At 44.3% G+C, this 18,714-nt stretch overlaps 1 protein-coding gene across 4 annotated transcripts in view; it reads right to left on the bottom strand.

Annotated features, from left to right (window-relative positions):
- Positions 1–3,793: 3,793 nt before the first annotated feature.
- The window catches only part of LOC115180529 (ras association domain-containing protein 3), a 57,025-nt gene continuing 42,104 nt past the window's right edge, over positions 3,794–18,714 (bottom strand). For all 4 annotated transcript variants that reach the window (XM_029742688.1, XM_029742689.1, XM_029742690.1 and 1 more), the window contains 5 exons: positions 12,874–12,981; positions 9,049–9,204; positions 8,851–8,938; positions 6,973–7,088; positions 3,794–6,892 (listed from right to left, as the gene is read on the bottom strand). In XM_029742688.1, coding sequence (XP_029598548.1) covers positions 6,743–6,892; positions 6,973–7,088; positions 8,851–8,938; positions 9,049–9,204; positions 12,874–12,981 — 618 coding nt within the window. In that variant the 3' untranslated portion in view covers positions 3,794–6,742. The remainder of the gene's footprint in view (positions 6,893–6,972; positions 7,089–8,850; positions 8,939–9,048; positions 9,205–12,873; positions 12,982–18,714) is intronic.

Raw genomic sequence — 18,714 nt, 5'->3', positions numbered from 1 at the left:
CTTACTTAGCTAGCAAATGCCGCTAGCTAGTTTAGCCTACTGAAACACCCTTCTCAAACAGAGGGATGCTATGTTAGCTGGCTGGCTATGACTTTCCAACACAACACTGGAACTCTTCCAAGTCAAGGTAAGCTTTTGGTATTACTAATTTATTGCCACCGGTGTAACTGCTTACTGACTACACTGTAACGTTACTGCATGATTGTAGCGGGTTTACTAACAGGTTAGTTCTATTAGCTATGCTGACTATGACATTACTTTAGCTAATATGGTGACAACGATGTAGGCTCTGTGTAGAGGTTTGGCTTGGAAAGGTTTTTTCGGCAGGTCACATACAGCTGATGTGTTGTGCATTGAAGTCCACAAGCGAAGGGAAGAGGTGAGAGGAGGAGAGATGCGAGAAGGAATACAACTTGGCTGCTATGAAAGCAAACAGTGTTTCCTTGTAATCAGGGATCTATTTTTCCGTCGATTCTGTTGAAAAATGTTTCTTAAACAGAAGCAAAGGGAACGAAACGGGGATCAGAATTTGTCCAATAGAAACTCTCGTTTGCAACTGTTGGTCTAATGATTACACCCTAGATCAGCTAGATGCAGGCAAGAGTGTGAAAAGCGGTATTGAATGTCACTATCTGTCACCTTAAATTTGTCTCTCGACATTGTAAATTCGTAATTTAGGCTAGGTTGTAGCAACCTCATTATGGGTATAGGGAAAAAGTGAGTATCATGTAGTAACCTAAACCTCTCTCTGTTACATTGAACTGGGTGAATGGAATATGAATGAGAGTCATCCAATATACTGTAATATAAATAAGGCCATGGTCATGGAAAAAAAAAACGCCCTCCCTCATCTTAAATGGCACTGACTGCCACTGTTTTGAATATATAGTGTCTTTCAATGTTTCCATTTAATTTAATCTTTGTTACATGCAATCTTTTGGTTCAACCTTAATGCATAAGCATCATCAACAAAGGTAACATCTTAAGTGCAAGCTGATAAGCTGTGGAAAGGATATGTTCATATTTGTTCATAAAAATGGCCTGAGGTCAAAGGCAAAATACAGACCACTAGGGGTCAGTGTTTTTAGATAGGAGATCCTTTAGTCTTACAGCCTACAATTGTATAACAAAAGAGAAAATAGAACTATAAAGATCTTTTATCAGTCTATCACACAATCTGTAACTCTTCAGTGTTACAGATTGAATAAAGCCCTAAAACTGAAGAAAAAAACAGCACCAATCTGAAAGGGCACTTTTCTCATAAGGCTGAAGGCAAGGTGCTCAGGCACCCAGACCTCTATCTGTGCATGTGCCTGCAAATGCAAGGCATGGACGTATGGACCTGCAACCTCATAGCAGTCAACAAGTAATACTGAGATTTTTTTGGGGGTGCCTAGATATTTTCTGTTCATGTAAGGTTAGGCTTCTGCCCTGATTAAGGACTTCATGAAGATCCGCTGTAGCTCAGTTGGTAATGCATGGCACTTGTCACACCAGGATAGTGGGTTCAATTCCCAGGACCACCATACTTACACTTGTTATGCACACATGACTGTAAGTCACTATTGATAAAAGTGTCTGCTAAATGTAATTTATTATTATGGTATATATACACACACACACACACACACACACACAACAAAAATGCAACATGTAAAGTGTTGGTCCCATGTTTAATGAGCTGAAATAAAAGCTCCCAGAAATGTTCTATGTGCACTAAAAGCTTATCTAAAATGTTGTGCACAATGTTTTTTTGCATTCCTGTTAGTGAGCATTTCTCTTTTGCCAAGATAATCTATCCATCTGACTGGTGTGGCATATCAAGAAGCTGATTAAACAGCATGATCATTACACAGGTGCACCTTATGCTGGGGACCATAAAAGGCCACTAAAATGTGTAGTTTTGTTACACAACGCCACAGATGTATCAAGTTGAGGGAGCGGACAATTGGCATGCTGACTGCAGAAATGTCCACCAGAGCTGTTGCCAGATAATTGAATGTTCAATTCTCTATCATAAGCCGCGTCCAACATCATTTTAGAGAATTTGGCACGACGTCCAGCCTCACAACCGCAGACCACCTGTATGGCGTCGTGTGGGCGAGCAGCTTGCTAATGTCAAAGCTGTGAACAGAGTGCCCCATGGTTGTGGTGGGGTTATGGTATGGCCAGGCATAATCTACGGACAATGAACACAATTGCATTTCATCAGTGGTCATTTGAATGCAGAGATAACCTTGACAAGATCCTGAGGCCCATTGTCGTAAGGATCTTTACACAATTCCATGGCCTGCATACTCAGACATGTCACCCATTAAGCATGTTTGGGATGCTCTGGATCGACATGTTCCAGTTCCTGCCAATATCCAGCAACTTCGCACAGCTATTGAAGTGTTGAGGGAAAACATTCCACAGGCCACAATCAACAGCCTGATCAACTCCATGCGAAGGGGATGTGTCACACTGCATGAGGCAAATGGTGGTCACACCGGATACTGACTGGTTTCTGATCCACGCCCCTATCTGTATTTCCAGTCATGTGTAATCCATAGATTAGGGCCTAATTAATTATTTTCAGTTGACTGATTTCCTAATATGAACTGTAAGTCAGTAAAATCTTTGAAATTGTTGCTTTTGCGTAAAATTGTTCAGTCTACATCCATTTTTGGACTTATGTCCAAAAATTGAGTATGAATGATATGTACCCATTGATTCTTGAATATAACCTATAAATGCTTCATGAGCTTAGTTTAAAGGGCAATTCCGCCACTTTTCAACCTCATCTGCGGCACCAAACCAGTGTCTACATACTGTACGTGTAAACGGTGTGCTTCTATTATCTGTTTTTAAGAAGGTCCAAAAAAGAAAAAAAATGCTTCTTTGTGACATCACAGGGTAGGATTAAAAGTAAAAAAAAAAAAGGATTTTCAAAACCTGCAACGAGTTTCTAGCCCAAGGGAGGGTATTTTCATGCTCCCCGTCACCGCAAATCGCACCATTTGAAAATCACCTTTTCAACAAAACATAGAAATGCGCGGTTTCACATGTTAATACAGGTATTGTGCTGGAAATAATACAAATTAAGTTGATAAGTGGGAGTTGCCCTTTAGCTGTCCTGTAAGAACACCAAATATAAGCTTGCTTTACTCCAATGTTTGTAAACAAGGTCGATGTAAACAAAACAATGTATAATCATGGATGGTATGTCATAACATCCATAGCTCTGTAAATGAATTTGAAAGTGATTAAAAGTATACAATTGAGATGGTCTAGCCGCCCCCCCATAACATTAACGATATGCTATTCGGTCTCATAGAGGAAGGAGAGCAGGACCTGTAAGTTTTGAGCTCTGAGGTCACAGCCACCTACACCAAGGACCTGACTACAGAGATCTGCGGGATGATGAAGAGTCCGCTTGACACTGGCACAGCCTCCGAAGTCCACAGGAAGAAGGTCACGCCAGAGACCCTCTGAAGATTGAGATCCCGGGTACACAGGCAAAGACATGCCGGTGTGGAAATCTGAGAGCTATGAGCAGATGACATACACCTGGGCGACCGCTGTCTTGTCGACCTATTGCTGCAGATGCTCCTGCTATGCTGCACAGCCCTTGTTCTACTGCAACACCTGAATGAGCTACCCCCGATACGGCTATGTGTACTGGATCGTGGACGAATACTTCATCTTATGTAGCAACTGCTGCTTGCCCCTTTAGGAGCTGTATATAGGAGTGCAGTCAGGTCTCATCATTATAGTTCTGCATGTTTGATTCAGTGGATTCACCAATAATCTATTTTTTTTTTGTACAATTTAAACTTTAATAGATGAATTCAGTCCTTTAGAGAAGTAAAGGCCACATTTGGTAACAATCCAAAAATAAACAGTTACCTACAAAAATAAACCTGCATCATCAATAATATAAATAGAATATAGCAAAGTCTTTTTCATTATAACATGTCAGTTGCATCCCGTCTCCTCCAAGCTGTGCCCCCAGCTGCTGTGTTCATCCACATCCTGGTACTGAACCATAACTAACACTGTCAGCAGAATCATTCCAGGTATAGATCTTACAGTCTCTGCATATAGCACTGAGGAAGGAGAGCATAGACCATAAGAGCATAGCTGAAGAGACGACGGGGGGGATCTTTGGCAAATACAGTTATGCATCCATCTAGTTTATGTATATCTATATAAATTGTTCATACATTTCCAAGTACTGGCCTATGGTTCCATGAGAGCCACATTGTAGGCCTATATGCATTAGAGTAGATAATGCATGCATTATAGTATATTTATATGGGTTACCTTAGCAGTCATATTCCTACAACAGACTTAAAAGCCAACCAGACAGCACTGCCCATAACATGATACAATTGAAGATAAACCAACTTTCACAGTCTAACAAATCATACAGGAGATTGTATAAATATCAAGTTTTAGAAACACCCAACATCTTTCATAAAAGCCACTCGTATTTCAATAAGAAAGGCCTAATTATGAAACATTGTCTAGAATTATAATAGAAGATCGGATCTGGTAAATGGAGAAAAGAATAATCCCTGAATTAAAAGATAAAGTGCCCAGAAGCTTCAGTAGACAGTAAACTGGTCCGATAGGAGCGCTGTAGATAGATATGAACTGGTCTGGTTCAAAGCCCTGATGCTGAGATGTGCAGACCTCTAACTAGCTAACACAGGGCCAGTGGTATCTGTCAATGTAACACTGTGCTTTGCAACACCATTTAGCAGGGCTTACAAAGAAAATAATGGCTTTAGGATCTAAAATATAATAGATTATTTTACCATATCTAATTCCATTAACACAGTGATTAAACAAATTAAGTTCTGGGTGTGTAACCCCTTATAAACTCTAGCTATAACATTCGCCCTTAATTTTTATGAGGCTTCTAAGAGCTTGCACCAGGCAAGAGCTAAACATTTTAGAATATCTTCAGTTATATAACAGGAAAACAGAAAGCAACAGCACATCATATCACCAACAGGCTTTAGATAAACAGTTTGATGCAGGTGAAGACCGAGACGTCAGTTACACCATTTATCCATAAGGTGGGGCTATATAACCACACCACTCTTCTATAGAGATAAACATGGCAAATAATGCAGTACCATCAGAAAAACGTCATATAGTACTGGCAGATAAACAACAAGGCTTTTAAACATGCCAATACAACATATTCTTGTATTTGGATACGGTGCTGAGAATTGATGGCCCAAAATGCGCTCACTTGTTGCTCTGTCCATTGAAATGATTGTACTTTGCAATAGATGGACAGTTTCGGTTCAAATGACCTCCCCTATAACTACCAGAAGATGGATACAACCCTGGTAGAGATGTACATACAGTACTGAGAGAGACGGACAGGGAGGCAAAATGCGAGAACTTCTCAGAGCAACAAGTTCTACCCGCTCTCTCCTAGTCTAGGAGACTGAACACATGGTCATGTGACTTCACCTTTACAATAACGGACTAGTCTCTTTGGTCTTTTAGCACATCCATTTCCTGATGTCCCATGCAGCTTAGCTTCAGGGTTCACGCGGTGGTGCAACAGAAGGCTGATTTAAAGAATTTATCTTACCAGCCCTACAGCAGATTAGGACAGATGTAGCCATGTTAAATGAATACCAGAGGAACAGGAACAATATAGCCATTGTCCTTTGCTGCTATTCCTAACCATGTTATCTGTGGCCACAGGCTTGGCACTGGCTCCAACAGAGATGGTTTAAACTAGGCCCTGAACTTTCTCAACATAGAACTCCAAAAAAACTCGTTTGTCACATCCATTTCATTTCTCATGCATTTTTTTTAACACAGCTTTCTAAGTTCCTTTTCTACTTCCTCTAAAACCATTAGTCAACTTCCTAAAATCTTTCCATTCTCACAGCATGTCCAGAGGTCAGAGGTGAGAGGTCAGCTCAAACTCCACTAACTGGCAGTCTGGTCACAAGCTGTAACACTCCCATCCTGACCTCTAAACCCTAAACAGCTACACCAAATATGCTTCTCCTTCCAAGACCATCACAACCTTCAGTTTAAATACAATCACTCATCTTGTCCATCTCTCAGTTACCTTTAATACGGAGTCACGTCCATGATAAACCAGTGTAGCCTTTGTTGCCGATGTGTTTTCTCTGCATTAACCCCTGTGAGAGAAATCAGTGAGCACACTAGGTCCCTATAGCGGTTGGACTGCTGCCACGCCTTCATAGAACACAATAAAACTATTTCAGCAAAGAAACAGAACAAAGCGTCACCCACATAAATTAAAACGACAATATGTACAAAGCAACGCATCCCCCAATTAAATAAAACGTACAAATAAATTGAATCAATTATTTTGGGGTTTGAATCATTCATGTTCAAAAAGGTAATTCCAACAGAATAAAAATACAACTAACTAGAAAGAATGCACTAACCAGAAGGATGGGAAGAGAGTGAACAGAAGAGTGAACATGGCACACCGGGTGTAGGCCTACTCAGTAAAGACAGAGATAGTCTCTTGAGTGCTCCTGAATGAAGTCCAGGCTGACTGCAGTGGAACCACTGCTGCCCTCTATTGTCCATCCAGTGTATTGCACACAGGGTCCACTGGTACAATCTGGAGTTAATTCCAGCTGTCTGTCTGTCTCCAGTTTCTGAATCAGGTTGGACCAGTTTCCCCCTCAGTGTCCCTCAGACTGGATTTTGGTTCCCAGCCCTCTCTCCTCTCCTTCAGGGGCAGTAGTTACCCCGGCCCCCCTGCTGCGCTCATGGCCTCCTGCAGTTTGAGTCTGTAGTTGTCGTAGCGACGCGTCACGGAACACACCCGCTCAGTCTCCTCCTTCTCCAGCATCCTCAGGAAGTTACTCAACTCTGGGATGGAGAACGCTTCCCACTGGAAGAGAGAGGGGTATGGTTAATACAGAGAGTGTGAGTGTGTGTTTAGTGTGTGTAGGAGTTCTGTGTGCGTCTTACCATGACCTCGCCAGTCTGCTGTTCTCTCAGGACGAAGCCTAGTGTGTCGGTGTTGGGACCTGCTAGCAGACGCAGGAACAACGGGTGCTCTCCCTCCGACAGCTTACACATGTACACTGCAGGAGGAAAAACACACACACAAGCTACAACATTAGTACCATGATATGCTGTGGTTATCATGCATGATCATTGTGCATTCTACAAAAGGGCTCAGTGTTGAGTCAGGGGGAAGACGTGCTGTAAAACACTTACTAATGAGAGCTTGGGAAACTGGGGATAGGCCAAAGTGGTGTGTGTGCATGGAAAACAACCCTGAATAAAAGTCTTGGCTCCATGCCAAATGGGGTAAGTGCACACAAAAATGCACACACACATAAGGGTAAATAACCACAGCAGCCCTTTCAGATCAGAGACAAGTCTTTCATGTGAGTCAGTCACCAGGCAGCCCTAAACCCTCCCACATGCTCCTTATCCAGAGACACCAGCACACACCACCACACGCTCATAGCCTGTCCCTCTACAGTAGAGGTTCCTGCCTGCTAGGCCAAGCCAGCCTATACCTAACCCTATTAAAACCCAGTTGGTGAAATAGACTAGCTATGTACCAGACGGTGCCGTGGTGGTACAGTACTTTCACCGTCCATCTCAGCAGGACTGGGAGAGAACGGCATTCCATGCCACACCGGATTCTGACATCACCATGGTATTTCTTGCTGCAGGCAGGGGCTTTACGTTCCCACCATCATCAGAATGGGTCATAAGTTACGTAGACATGCAAACATTTACCCTTCCTCATACATCACAGTAACAGATCTAGGGTCAGTTTTGACAGTACAAATCCTAACCATTACAAACACATGCCCCCCACCCCCCCACCGTCCTAGGCCTACTCCACCCAGGAGGTGCTGCTGTGTATCTGTCTGAGGGTATTTATCAGCTAGTGGAACTAAACTGTTTTTAATTGGACCACAGTATAGACTCTGTCTAGACAGACCATCTCATTAACAGGCTCAGCCCTCCCCTCTTCATTTACAGAGGGGAAAATAGCACAACGTCAGAGCTAGCATCTGAGCCACACTGTCCTAGAGGTCGGTGATAGCGTGTTTGCATTTCCCTTGACAAAATGAAGAGCTGTCAGATTACACAACAGTGTGACAAGAGATTAGACAGACGGTCACAGACTGTAGTCAGCACTGCTACTCGGCTGGAAGTCTGACCTATTCACAATCAAAACCATAATCTACCTGCACTCCTATTCCCGACCCCCACCCAGTCTTCAGTAAGAGGGGCTAATCTCCTGCTCTGTGGTATAGGGAGTAGGGACTGATCCATCTTTGCTCGTCTGCTGGGGGTCTTGAACCCGGGTTAAGGTCTAGGCTGAACCCCACCAGAGATCTGCCCAATCAATCGTATCTAGCAGAGCCCTAACACAGGAAGAACTGTAGTAACAGTAGTCAGGGGGGGGGGGGGGGGGGGGGGGGGGAGAAGACCAAGACACAGGCTGCTACTATAAACTGTACTGAAACCTGTTGGAGCCTTCTCTCCACAGGCTGCCAGGTTGGAGAGCAGCTGCTGCTGGACACGCTGTGTGTGTGTGTTTCGCCCTGCCAGGGTATTCCTGACACAGGGATGAAACACAATGTGTGTGGGGACAGCCCTGTGGCATTCAGCAACATGAGGGCGAGGAGTCTAGAAATACACATCCTGACCATACAGATACCGACACACTCACACTCATGAATACACCCCACACACACTATGTTCAGACACCAGCCCAGTTCTGGCATGCATGATATCCTGCCAGCTATCACAGTCTGGCATCTATGGCATGACAAATCAACTACAGTCTCTCCTCTAGCCAGAAAGACAGACACTTACCTTGCTCCTCCCTGCGGCAGCGTTTGTATAGGGCATATTTAGCAGGGTTGTCAGCTACGGTGAACTTGGTCAACAGGGCCTGGATCACCTGATAAAAACAAAGTTCACGATAAAGACTAGCATCAGCGTTCATATATAATTATAGCCATTTTCTACAAATCACTGCAAGCAGGTTGAACATAACTGTGAGAGACCCACCTGTCGTATGGTGTTGTTGGAGCTGATGTGAAGAGTGTTAGTCGCCCCCTGGGGGAGGTAGAAGGCCTCCTCTCCTCCCCCACCTCCTCGTACTGTGATGGGTCTCCTCAGCTCCAACTGCACCTTGATGAACCCTGTATACACACCACTGGGGTTCTACAGGGAGAGAGAGACAGGTCAGGATACTGCAGAACACAGAAAATGTTGCATGTTTGAGGGGGGTGTAACACAAATTAGCAGATGGGGCCCAGATTTGTGGGCCTCTCTCTAAGCCCCTTACTTCACGTACCACCTGCGGACGGGACAGCACCGTGTGTGAAAGAGTCATTAAAGGTGATGAGAGCTGAAACTCAAATCAGCTGACTGCCACGACTAAAACGCACCCACACCGTTACGTTTCTTTAGAGAAAGAACAAAAGAGTGACTTGTGGTTGCAATAGATGGACAGATCGGGGACACAAAGAGAGGAGAGAATAAAATGGGTGTGGGAGCAAACAAAGACATTCTAAAGAAGACAGAAGTAGTCATTAGAAGAAAATAAGTACAGTCCCAGTCAAAAGTTTGGACACATACTCATTTGAGGGTATAGTCACCAAAACTATTAAATATCACATATTGAATCATAGAGTAACCAAAAAAGTTAGAACTTCAAAGTAACCACGTATCCTTGATGACAGCTTTGCACTCTTGGCATTCTCTCAACCAGCTTCACAAGGAATTATTTTCCAACAGTCTTGAAGGAGTTACCACATATGCTGAGCACTTGTTGGAAAAGCATTTCACTCTTCGGTCCAATTCATCCCAAACCATCTCAATTGGGTTGAGGTCAGGTGATTGTGGAGGCCAGGTCATCTGATGCAGCACACCATCACTCTCCTTCTTGGTCAAATAGCCCTTACACAGCCTGGAGGTGTGTTGGGTCATTGTCCTGTTGAAAAACAAATGATAATGGAACTAAGTGAACTAAGCGCAAACCAGATGGGATGGCAGAATGCTGTGGTACCCATTCTGGTTAAATGTGACTTGAATTCTAAATAAATCAGACAGTGTCACCAGCAAAGCACCCCCACAACTCCTCCTCCATGCTTCACGGTGGGAACCACACACGCAGAGATCCTTTCACCTACTCTGCGTCTCACAAAGACAGGGCGGTTGGAACCAAAAATCTCAAATTTGGACTCATCAGACCCAAGGACAGATTTCCACAGGTCTAATGTCCATTCCTTGCGTTTCTTGGCCCAAGCAAGTCTTTTCTTATTGGTGTCCTTTAGTAGTGGTTTCTTTGCAACAATTCAACCATGAAGGCCTGATTCACGCAGTCTCCTCTGAACAGTTGATGTTGAGATGTGTCTTGAACTACGTGAAGCATTTATTTGGGCTGCAATTTCTGAAGCTGGTAACTCTAATGAACTTATCCTCTGCAGCAGAGGTAACTCTGGCTCTTCCTTTTCCTGTGGCGGCCATCATGAGAGCCAGTTTCATCACAGTGCTTGATGGTTTTGCGACATTACTTAAAGAAACCGGACTGACTGGTCTCCGTGTCTTAAAGTAACGGACTGTTGTTTCTCTTTGCTCTTTGAGCTGTTCTTGCCATAATATGGACTTGTTTTTTTTACCAAATAGGGCCATCTGGTTGAAAGAATGCCAAGAGTGTGCTAAGCTGTCATCAAGGCAGGGGTGGCTACTTTGAATTAACACTTTTTTGGTTACTAAACTCAGCAAAAAAAGAAACATCCCTTTTTCACAACCCTGTTTTAAAATAATAATTTGTAAAAAATTCAAATAACTTCACAGATCTCCATTGTAAAGGGTTTAAACACTGTTTCCCATGCTTGTTCAATGAACCATAAATAATTAACATGCACCCGTGGAACGGTAACATGCACCCGTGGAACGGTAACATGCACCCGTGGAACGGTAACATGCACCCGTGGAACGGTAATATGCACCCGTAACATGCACCCGTGGAACGGTAACATGCACCTGTGGAACGGTAACATGCACCTGTGGAACGGTAATTAAGACACTAACAGCTTACAGATGGTTGGCAATTAGGTCACCGTTATGAAAACTTAGGACACTAAAGAGGCCTTTCTACTGGCTCTGAAAAACACCAAAAGAAAGATGCCCAGTGTCCCTGCTCATCTGTGTGAACGTGCCTTAGGCATGCTGCAAGGAGGCACGAGGACTGCAATAAATTGCAATGTCCGTACTGTGAGACGCCTAAGACAGCACTACAGGAGACAGGACGGACAGCTGATCGTCCTTGCAGTGGCAGACCATGTGTAACACCTGCACAGGATCGGTACGTCAAAACATCACACCTGCGGGACAGGTACAGGATAGCAACAACTTCCCGAGTTACACCAGGAACGCACAACCCCTCCATCAGTGCTCAGACTCTCAGCCTATTGCGGACAGAGGCTGGACTGAGGGCTTGTAGGCCTGTTGTAAGGCTGGTCCTCACCAGACATCACCGGCAACAATGTCGCCTATGGGCACAAACCCCCCTTAGGTGGACCAGACCAGACTGGCAAAAAGTGCTCTTCACTGAGTCGCCGCGGTTTTATCTCACCAGGGGTTAAGGTCAGATTTGCGTTTATCGTCGAAGGAATGAGCGTAACACCGAGGCCTGTACTCTGGAGCGGGATCGATTTGGAGGTGGAGTGTCCGTCATGTTCTGGGGAGGTGTGACACAGCATCATCGGACTGAGCTTGTTGTGTCATTGCAGGCAATCTCAACGCTGTGCGTTACAGGGAAGACATCCTCCTCCCACATGTGGTACCCTTCCTGCAGGCTCATCCACATGACCCTCCAGCATGACAATGCCACCAATGCCACCATTTTCCCCCCAGAAATGTCCGGGAACTTGCAGGTGCCTTGGTGGAAGAGTGGGGTAATATCTCACAGCAAGAAGTGGCAAATCTGGTGTAGTCCATGAGGAGATGCACTGCAGTACTTAATGTAGCCGGTGACCACACCAGATACTGACTGTTCATTTTGATCCTTGATCCCCCCCTTTGTTCAGGGACACATTATTCAATTTCTGTTAGTCACATGTCTGTGGAACTTGTTCAGATTATGTCTCAGTTGTTGAATCTTATGTCCATACAAATATTTACACGTTAAGTTTCCTGAAAATAAACGCAGTTGACAGTGAGAGGACGTTTCTTTTTTGCTGAGTTTACATGATTCCATGTGTTACTTAATAGTTTTTGTGTCTTCACTATTATTCTACAATGTAGAATATAGTTGAAAATAAAGAAAAACCCTTGAATGGTGTCCAAACTTTTTACTGGTACTGTATGTTATTTGTCCCAGATGAATAACTCTCTCAGGCAGGCCTGTTCAAGACAGCTAGTGTGGTGAACATGTGTTGTGTGCCACCATCATGCCCGCAGCTTGATGAGCACTGAGCAGCCAGTTGGTCCTCTTCTACATAACAGGGTGGGTCAGGACAACTCAAGGGCTTCTGCTCAATCCTCCTAATCATTAGCAAAGGAAGGAGTTGTGGTGGAAGCATGCAGCGAACAAACGTGAGTGTCACGTCTCTTGTGGATCAGGAGAGGATAGATGACAAAACATGGGTGCAGAATGAGCCTTTACGGTTCAGCTCAGCTCTGAAGGCTGGCTGACGCACGCACGCACGCGCGCGCACACACACGTGCCAGAGATAACCATCAGAGCCTGACAGTCATTCAAGTTAGTTTAGGGATGAGGGGTCAAAGTGGGTAGCTAGATCACAAGGGATGATAAACTGAGGTAGCCTTGTGTGATGTAGGAGTTGGGTTAAGGGTTAGTGGACGGGGTCAGAGGTCACTTGCCAGGGTCATTTTGAGGTGGTCCTTGGAGGAGTTGTTGTACAGCTCGACCTTCTGTCTGATCTCCTCTCTGCTGAGATGAGTCCGTAACTCCCTTTCCTGCGCCACATCCTGATTGACAGAAACAGAGTTAAGTGGTGTTATTACATGTGTTATGGCCTGAAGAGATTGTCTATCTGTATCAGCTGATCTTACCAAAGAGCATGCGCGCGCACACACACACACACACGCACGCACCCAGCCCGCCACAGAGTGTTTTCCTGACCTTCATTTGGAGGCACTAGATCAGGGATATGCAACTAGCAGCCTGCAGGCCAGATTATTAATTTATACCAGCCCTTTGATCAATTCTTAACATTAACAAAAGATCTGCAAAAATATCTACGCCAATAATCAACTTGAGTGTTAAAATGACAAGCACTATGGTGGTGGTCTGTAGTGTGGTTTCTAGCGCCTACGTGGCCAGTTGATTATTTTTTCGCCATATGAAGTTGGCTCTAGCGTTTGAACGGTTTAAGCTACAAACTATTATGACCCTATTACTGAAAGCTACGAAATAAGGAACACCTAAGTGCCTTCTATTTCCTTCTCTGATGTTCACAAGGACTTGTTAAAACGGGAGTTATGACCCCCAAAAAAATCCCTAATGACAGAAATGAATTCAAAACTGCAGACTGGAATTTGGCAGTACCTGATTTGACATAGTGCATCTTTGTGTTATTTATTGAGATACTTAGTTTCCAGGGGATTTTAAATTGACTTAATTACTTTTAGATCCTCTTAATATTTGTTTTTGGGTTGAACCGACTCACGTTGGTTGAGCGCCAGTCACTTCTTTTCCTAATTACTTTTGGCAACATTTCATTTTAAGAAAAGTATTTTAATGGTGGTTGTGCATAAAAATAAAAACTTCTTCCAATGAATAATCATGTGGAAAATGTGCCTCCGTAACAATATATACAATGAACAAAAACAAACGCAACATGTAAAGTGTTGGTTTCATGATGCTGAAATAAAAGATCCCAGAAATGTTCCTTACATACAAAAATAGCAAATGTTGCTCAAATTTTGTGCACAAATTTGTTTACATCCCTGTTAGTGAGCATTTCTCCTTTGCCAAGATAATCCATCCACCTGACAGGTGTGGCATATCAAGAAGCTGATTAAACAGCATGATCATTGCAAAGGTGCACCTTGTGCTGGGGACAATGCCACAGATGTCTCAATTTGATGGAGCAGATGCCAGAGTATTTAATGTTGATTTTGGAAAATAATCTAGGGGAAACACAGCCATCACACGCATACGACCATCACACATCTCATACACATAACCTGTGTCTCATTGGGTCTGGGTCTCCCCATCAAGGCAAGGGTCCACCACAGAATTTCTTAATGGACATGACTTCAGCTTCCTCTCCATATCACCCTGGATCAAGCAGTCATAGCAGACACGTCATCCTCAGTGTGTGTGCCTGCCTGACGGTCCATAGTCCACACAGCACTGTGTGTTCTTACATGGGCATAGAGCTTTGCTCTCTAAGGCTCCTAGCTACTAAAAACAAACCTAAACCCCACTCAGTATCCTGGCAAGACCTAGCAGGCACTGGACACCTTATAAGGCCACACTGCACAAGAGACCAGGGTGCCAACGTGCACACACACAGAAGAGTCCACCTTAGGCAATAACATTGATAGTGGAGTGGTATGGTTCTAATAGTCTAGTATTTACATCAGGGAGACCGGGCTGACTGGGGCCATATTCCTGACCTACTAGAGTTCTCTTTAATGTCAACATCAAGGCAGTAAAAGGCATGCTTATGATGGACTTTACTGCCTACCACAGAGGAAAACAGGCTCATAAAATAACAGTACAAAACTCCTGTTACGGTTAGCAACGGATATGGTCTAATGCTGGGGTTTAGACTCTTGCCGCAGCCAGATGTCTTCACTGACTGGGGACTGGGCGGTGCTGTAGGTCAAGTCCACCTAGCCCATGGTGTGACCCAGTAGGTTCATGAGACTATGGTTTGCAGTGTATGAGCCCAAACAGGTGACATTGACCTGTTGCTTGGTTGAGCCCAGTGACTCACTACAGGAATACTAGGTCAACGGCACAGTTAGCACTACATAGACATGACAGAATATCAAGAGGAGAAAGTGGCTCTACACTGATAACTAAAGGCCTTTGCAGACAGTAGGTCAGATTCAGTCTAACTGAAAGTATGCATATTCTTCACAAACATATGTCCGAACTCAGAACCTCAACATAACATTGTCACTGTGGTAGAAGATTTATTTTGATTGAGATTTTGATAAATGCGCAATCGCCATCAGGTAGCTTGACTTCAGATGGGTCATGTAAAGAGGGTTATTACACAGCATGCAAACATTTAAATCAAACTATTATATTATTCTGACTCTTCCCAATAATCGTATTATTGTGTGCATAATCAGTGCTGGTTGTGTTCCTATTGGTCAGTCACCGAGATCGGCTCGTAACGCCAGCCAGCCAGCCAGCCACACACACACACACACACACACACACACACTAAAGGCCCCAAATAAATCTGATACGGCCAGAACTGATGGAGCCTACGACCGTACGTAGCGGTACTTAAATCGTCAGATGTAGGCCCGGTCACACTGAACGAGCCAAGACGACCGACAATCGTTTACGACCTACGACTTTGCCCACGACTTCGCAATTGTCAGGGCCGGCAAAATACTGGCATAAGATGACAAAAAAAAAGTACAATCTGGGGGGCTTTAGCCTCTAAATCCACCATGTATTTATACACACACACTGTAGTCACAGCAGATAGAGCTAGTCATCCCTGAAGTACTTTACCGGGTTGTACAGGTCACAGCTGATTAAGGTGGCTCACAGTAAGACCCAGGGGATTATGGGTAGCCACAGAGAAAGAGGTTGGTGATGGTTATGACAACACTTGCTAGCTGCTATTGTATGGGCCATGACCACAGGGGTTGTGAGAGAGAGAGTTGGTTGATTGGCCTGATAGCCATCACGACCAGCTCTATAGGATTACCTCTGTTTCAAACAGAACCTCACAGAGGTTATGATCAACTACAACAGATGGCTCAGTGCCGAGCCAGCTCATGACTGCGGTCTTGAACAAACTAACATCGGTATCATTACTTTAGGTTCCGAGGCAGAGTATGTAAAAGGGAGTGTATTTGAGTACATACAGACAGAGGAGCACCAGTGAGCCGGAGCGTGAGACAAAAGGCAAAACAAACATGCTGATGAGGTAATGCCACAAAACAAAACAGCCTTCTCCCTCCCACACAGTGTTTGTTTTAGCCACGGGCCACTACACTGCAGCCGGCGAGGAGGAGAGCAGAAACACAGAACAGATTTTAGGACTGTCCCTGAGAGTTCAACCTGTCGCTCTTAACCTCTCCACCCTACACTCAGTCACCCCTACACTCCCTTCACTGTAGTTACTGCAGCATCAAGGTTAATGAATGCCAGTCGGATTAGACTCCGTTAAATTAACGATAAGCCTATACTCTCCCTCTGTACCCTGATTGAAGTAAGCAGTTAGGCAACTTTTCCTGAGGCAGGCAGGGTTAGCTGGGGTGGCAGAGGTATAAGAGTCGGACTGATAAAGGAGGAGGGAGGAGAGGGGAGTTGTTTTTTTAGGGTGAAGAGTCAGTTGGCAGAGCACAGAGCAATGTGGGATAGCTGTGGGCCAGCGTGCGGTAAAGTGGCTCTGGGGTTGAGTGCTTAGAGTAAGCCTTAGTAGAGTTACGAGTTCAGTGCAGGGTTAAGTAGAGGTGTGAGGGTGTAGCTTAACGTGTGAAGCAATGTGTGTGAGGTAGAGGTCGACCGTTTAGGATTTTTCAACGCCGATACCAATTATTGAAGGACCAAAAAAAGCCATATATATAAAAATACAATTTGTGAATGCGCTTGTTAAATCATCACCCGTTTGGCGAAGTAGACTGATTCGATGATATATTAAGAGGCACCGCATTGATTATTTGCAAAGCAGGGCAAGCTAGTTAAACTAGTCATATCAACCATGTGTAGTTAACTAGTGATTATGTTAAGATTTATTTGATAAAAAAACAATCAGTGTAATACTAGGAAGCAACTTACCTTGGCTCCTTGCTGCACTCGCGTAACAGGTGGTCAGCCTGCCACGCAGTCTCCTCGTGGAGTGCAATGTTATGAAAACTTGAAATCGGCCATGCCGATTAATCGGTCGACCTCTAGTGCGAGGTGTGGTGTAATGTGTTTGGTGTGTTCAATGGAGAGAGAATAGGCTGTGCTTTGTGTCAGTCGCAGTCAGTCAAACCAGTTCCTCGCCTGACTAATATAGATTACACACAGCTGATGTTATCCGTTTACAGATGGACAGAGCCAGACAGCCATGCTTCTCAAGCAGAAAATAAAACAAGCTAAGAAAGGCTGGAAATAGACTAAACACCCCTGACAACCTACATCTGGATGTATGGGCGTGGATATTGTTCTAGATAAAGATTCAGGGAAGAGCAGTTTGACCATGTGTTATGGTAGTTTGTGAATCCATGACTAGTCTCATTCAGTGCTATAGTGATGAAGCAACTATCCGCCCCTCTGTGTGGGACTTCCTCTTCAGCATAGAGGGGAAATCCACAGCAGCCACACCTTTCCTCCGCATAACAGACGTGGACATTCCTCAACTAATGCAGGTTCTGTAGACATAAACCAAGCACTGCATACACCACATCCAGTGAAAACCCACTTGGAGCTTCTATACTACCACTATACCACAGCCAATTCCCTGACACCACACTACAAACAGCACAGTATTAATTTTGACCTGGAGGGATTCCAGCTGCTATTTACTGTCCTGAGTCTGACCCAGTACTGCATGCACATACACAGAATAACATGGGAAAGACTAAACCACTCCATTGACTGCAGCAGGAGTGTGTGATCTATCCCTTAGCGTCCCACTGGATAGAACAGAGGTGAATTCCTGCTCAGTGGGCTCAGAGTGAGAGAGTCCATTCTGCCTCCTGTGGTGTCAATGGACACACATACCTGAAAGTGGCTTTACTGAGGATGAGTAAGGAGGTCAGGACTGAAACCCTCCGCTGAACACGCACAAAAAAATACTGCACAGAACAAACTCTGGGCTGAACAAAGAGAAAGAGGAATGGAAACCACCCCGGTAGAACTGCTGACTCTCCCCACAGGCCCCTGGCCTAGAACGCACAGACTGCTGATAGAGATCTCCACAGACCCCCTATCTAGCGGAGGTATGAAAACACTGGAGATTGGAAAATCTGAATCTTGGGGAGTTGGGATGTGCCTGTTTCTCCTAGTCTGTGCTCCATGTGTAGTCTACTGCACTAGTCTACTGCTCCACACCAAGTCTGAAACATATGAGATAGAGGGGGCTGAGGTAGTGAAGGGGAGCTAAGAAAAAAAGTGAGTTCCATATTTGGATTTTTTGGGGACAATGTATCATATTGTTTTGACGATGTGGCAATATTATTTTTGCGCTAGTTGGCTATACATGCAAATCAATCCCAGAACAGCAGCAAAGGACCTTGTGAAGATGCTGGAGGAAAAATGAACAAAAATATCCATATCCACAGTAAAACAAGTCCTATATCGACATAACCTGAAAGGTCGCTCAGCAAGGAAGAAGCCACTGCTCCAAAACCGCCATAAAAAAGCCAGACTAAAGTTGCTTGGCAGCAATGTGACCATGAAGGCCTGATTCACTCAGTCTCCTCTGGACAGTTGATGTTGAGATGTGTCTGTTACTTGAACTCTGTGAAGCATTTATTTGGGCTGCAATTTCTGAGGCTGTTAACTAATGAACT

This window comes from Salmo trutta, chromosome 40 (assembly GCF_901001165.1).
Source record: "Salmo trutta chromosome 40, fSalTru1.1, whole genome shotgun sequence".
NCBI lineage: Eukaryota > Metazoa > Chordata > Actinopteri > Salmoniformes > Salmonidae > Salmo > Salmo trutta.
This window is presented reverse-complemented; position numbering and strand designations above follow the sequence as displayed.